Raw genomic sequence first — 4,145 nt, forward strand, 5'->3', positions numbered from 1 at the left:
TGGTGCAAGACAGACATGGACATACTGGAGTAGGTCCAGTGGAGAGTCACCAAGATGGCCATGGGGCTGGAGCACACAATGTAGGAGGGAGACAAGGAGAGGGGGCTTTAAGAGGACACAGATAAAGGGGAATGGTAGTGCAGACTGCTGGGAATGGCAGGGCCAGGCTCTGCTTGGAGGGGCACAGTGAAAGGATGGGAGGCAACGGGAACAAGCTGCCACCAGGGAAATCTCCACGATATATGAAAAAAAATTGTATATGTGTTTTGCACCTATGTTATGTAATGTATTCATAATTACTACTTTACTCCTTCTGCATTTCTGTTTGGCATGTAAGTTTGCAGTTAAAAAATCAGAATGTCAAGTAGGTCTTTCTGTAAGCTTCTTGACTAGATTGTTTGGCATCTCCTGAATTTTGCCTTGGTAGTAGAGGAACTGAGTGGACGTTGGAGTTGTCTAATTTTTTTGCTGCTAGAGAAGCTTGGAGGTGTGTCCTATACCTCTTAACTTCCTTTATTATTCTTTTTATTTGTTGTCGTGGTGTTTCTGATAGCATGTTCAATAGTACAGCATTGCAAAATTACAAGATCATAGTGCACAGCACTGCTGAGGGGAAAAAAAGTCCAAACTCCTTCTTAAAGCAAATAGTTACTTCTTAGAACCATAATATCTCAATTTTTCATTGTTATAATAAACCTTTTTTTAGTTTGATAGATTGATTTTAATCTGTCCTAGACATTTTAGAGGAGAAATAGATTTACAAATTGGTAATGCAGATTTATAATAAATAAATGTAGTACTGGTAGCATTTGCTTCATTTTTAAATGGATGGTCTGGCAAGATGTCTGTTCTAAAGGAGATCATCTGCATTAGATGTTCAGGGAAAAGCTCTGATGACTTCTGTTTTGGAGGCAGAAAGCAGACAAATTGAAAACCTTTTATTACAATTTTTTAAATTACAATTTACAATTTTATTGCAATTATTCTTCATATTTAGAAAGTGAGTCTGAGGATAGTTCGGATGATGAACCTTTAATTAAAAAGCTGAAGAAAGCACCCACGGATGAAGAACTTAAGGAAACTGTCAAGAAATTGTTGGCCAATGCAAACTTGGAGGAGGTCACAATGAAACAAATTTGCAAGGAGGTAAGCAAATATGATTGGTCAGTCTTTTTTTAGGCAGTGGATGGTGAATTGTCTTCTGTCATTGTTTCAGAAATGAAGGCTTGCACTCTGCACTGTGGTTCAAAAACAAAGTAGTTTTGCATTGATTTATTTACTTGCTAACAGCTGTAACAGAAGAGGTTTAATCTTAAGGTAGCCAACACTGATACTCAACATTAGAAAGGAACTCTCTGAAGAAAAATTAGCAACATGGAAAGTAGCATTGTTACCTCCAAAACAACTGCCATGCCAACATGCCAAAGGCCAAATATTTGAGATGTTGAGACAGTGCAGTAACTTTGTACTGTCAAATGGGGAAGGCTGTGTCCTGTTCTCTGTACATTTCTCCTACTCACCTTGCTTTCATTCTTCATATGTTCTCTTTATGAGTCCATTCAGCTCTCATCTATCAGCAAAAAATTAAGTTCTCAGCTGAGTTAGTGAGTTGAATAAGTTCAGCAAGGAATCCTGTAATTGTCAGGACAGGTGTCACTAAGGTGCCATGTGACCAGGAAGAGGAAAGCTGGGGAAGTGACCAAAACTCTGACAATACTGTTGCCTTAACATTTTCTACAGTCAGTTGATTCATGTTTGTTTCCCTCATACTTCCAAGAAGTTGTCTTGAGAAAATTAAACTAGAAGTTACTCTTAACTGTATGTTTATATTCTGTACAAATTTTTTGTCATGTTTATAGTCATTCTGGAAGTCTGAAAATTTGGTATGCTGAAATAAAATATTCTGCATGGGCTGTCAGTGTTGGCATCTGTTTTTTGTTTGGTCCTCTCACACCCAGTTAACCAAAGAACAATTGTAGAATAGCACTCAGATATGTTGGTTCTTCTGTTAATCACTTGAAAGGATCACAATTTTACTTATTATAAAAAATAAATAAGCCTTGGGACTTGATACTTGTTTAGTTTCCTACACTAATGCAAGAGTATCTCACTACTTAGAGCCCATGTAAGACAAACATGGGAGAATTCTTACTCACATGACAAGGCAAGGTAGGCATTCCAGTTTGTTGATGCAAAATTGTAATACCAGTTAGCCAAGCATAAAAAGATACAAGTATTTAAATATTTATGTGATCAAAATAAGGACAGGAAAATAAGCCTGTCGGTTTCCTTACTTAGTGGAGAATCTTTTGACAGTTGTAATACTATAAGTACCCCAACAGTTTTTGCCCTAATTTCATTTAAGCTCCTACTATTCATATAATACACTGCATGAAAGTAATTTGAGATTTTTTTTTATTGCTTTGGTTTTTTTTAGGTGTATGAAAACTATCCTAGTTATGATTTATCTGACAGGAAAGACTTCATTAAAACAACAGTCAAAGAGGTAAAGACTTTATCATTTAGGAAATATTCTGGGTTGGGTGCTGTGGGTTTTTTTTCTTCAGCCTATTAGAAGGTGCCTTGGCATCATGTTACTCTAGTTTTAATAGCCTCCTGTGTAGTATTGATAGTTTAGTGCTCTGATAAACCTGCACTCTGGCTCTTGTATCCCTTTTGTATCCCTCTTTCAAAAATAACTGCTTCATACACTATTTTCTTAGCATTCCAGTACTACTCGTATAAATTTATTTGGTAAGCAGAGCTAAAATTAAAGTTGTCATCATTTTTTATGACTCTTACTCTCTGAAAGCTATGCATTTGCTTTAAATTACAGCCTTGACTGCAAGGTGTGCTATAATTCATGCACTGACCACATAAATTCATAGGTAACTACACATAAGGTTGTATAAGCTCTGCAGACATTCTTGCTCCGACAATGAGAGGGAAGGAGGATAAAGATGGCTGTTTTCTGTGTGAGTTCCTGGTAGCACAGTTACAATGTTGCCTTTCAGTTTGCTGCACTGAAGATTAGGCCTGATTTAATGTACTCAAGACAAAGGGTTTATTGTCCAGTCTGTGGCTAGTAATTTCTAAAAAAAATTTCAAGTTCAGTTACTTTTGTTTGCCTCAAAACTAAAAATGGAACTAGAGAAGTGAGGCTCACTTAGTGGAGTTAATAAAGTAACTTTTCCTTCTCTTGTGGCTCATTTCCAGATGTTATATGGCTATCTAGAAATAGTTATGTCTCTGTCCTGTGTATATGTGTGTCACAATCAGCAAAGGCTTAAGGGAGCAATTTGTCTACTGTAAGGATGCTCTTGTATTTTTGTGATAGCTAAAGCAGTGCGTGTTTTCTTGATAGTCCAATGTGAAAGGAGAGGCTGTAAGTAACTGGATTGAGAGAAAGGAGAAAACTAATTCACTTCTCTTTTCAGTTGATTTCATGATCTGATTTGACTGTGGGAAACGAAGATTCCTGGTTCTATGTTTCCATGGATTTTTGAAGATCTGATAGGCACCAGCAAAAGGAATGTGTCTTATCCTTGTGATATTTAGTCAGAGCTAATTCTGCTGATCTAATGTTAAGTGTTGATGTAAATTGCTTTGTGTATTTCTTTTTTAAACCAACAAAATGCAGTTTTTAGTTGAACATACTGAAGTTTCATGCATGGCAATAAACGTTCCCTTTTTTTATAGTTTTTGTACATGTTGAATTGCTTTGTATAATCAGATTCATTAGTAGCATTGAAGCTTGTTAGTGTGGATTACTAGCTTGCAGGAGATTTTAAAATCAAGTGAGATGAAAGCTGCTTATCTGCACGTATACATGCAGAGACTGGAATATTGCAGTATTGGTTATAAAGATATTTTGAATACATATCCACTCTGAAAATAACAAGAGTTAGTCACACATTCATGTCTTTTATATTCTGATACATTCTACAGATGCAGAAATAATTCTAAATCTAGATTACTGTCTTGCATGTGTAGGTACTGAGAGAACTGTCAAAGCATGGTAACTAATTGGTATATAGATGTTATTTTTGTACTTTTCAGAGGCTTTCTGTTGTGTATATGCAGTTGTTTCAGATTTCTTTTGTGCAAATCAGTTTTTTTAATCTTGTTTTAGGAGGTATGACATG

General features: G+C 36.0%; 1 protein-coding gene across 1 annotated transcript; it reads left to right on the forward strand.

The window, feature by feature from the left end:
- Window positions 1–997: 997 nt before the first annotated feature.
- On the forward strand, window positions 998–3,635 carry DEK (DEK proto-oncogene; the record flags this gene model as incomplete). Its single annotated transcript, XM_010002293.1, has 3 exons — window positions 998–1,146; window positions 2,438–2,506; window positions 3,438–3,635. Coding segments are annotated over 3 exons (230 nt in total), but the record flags the coding sequence as incomplete, so codon positions are not given.
- Between the last annotated feature and the right edge of the window lie 510 nt (window positions 3,636–4,145).

Source organism: Chaetura pelagica, unplaced genomic scaffold, assembly GCF_000747805.2.
Source record: "Chaetura pelagica isolate M959 unplaced genomic scaffold, ChaPel_1.0 scaffold1047, whole genome shotgun sequence".
In the NCBI taxonomy this organism is placed as follows: Eukaryota; Metazoa; Chordata; class Aves; order Apodiformes; family Apodidae; genus Chaetura; species Chaetura pelagica.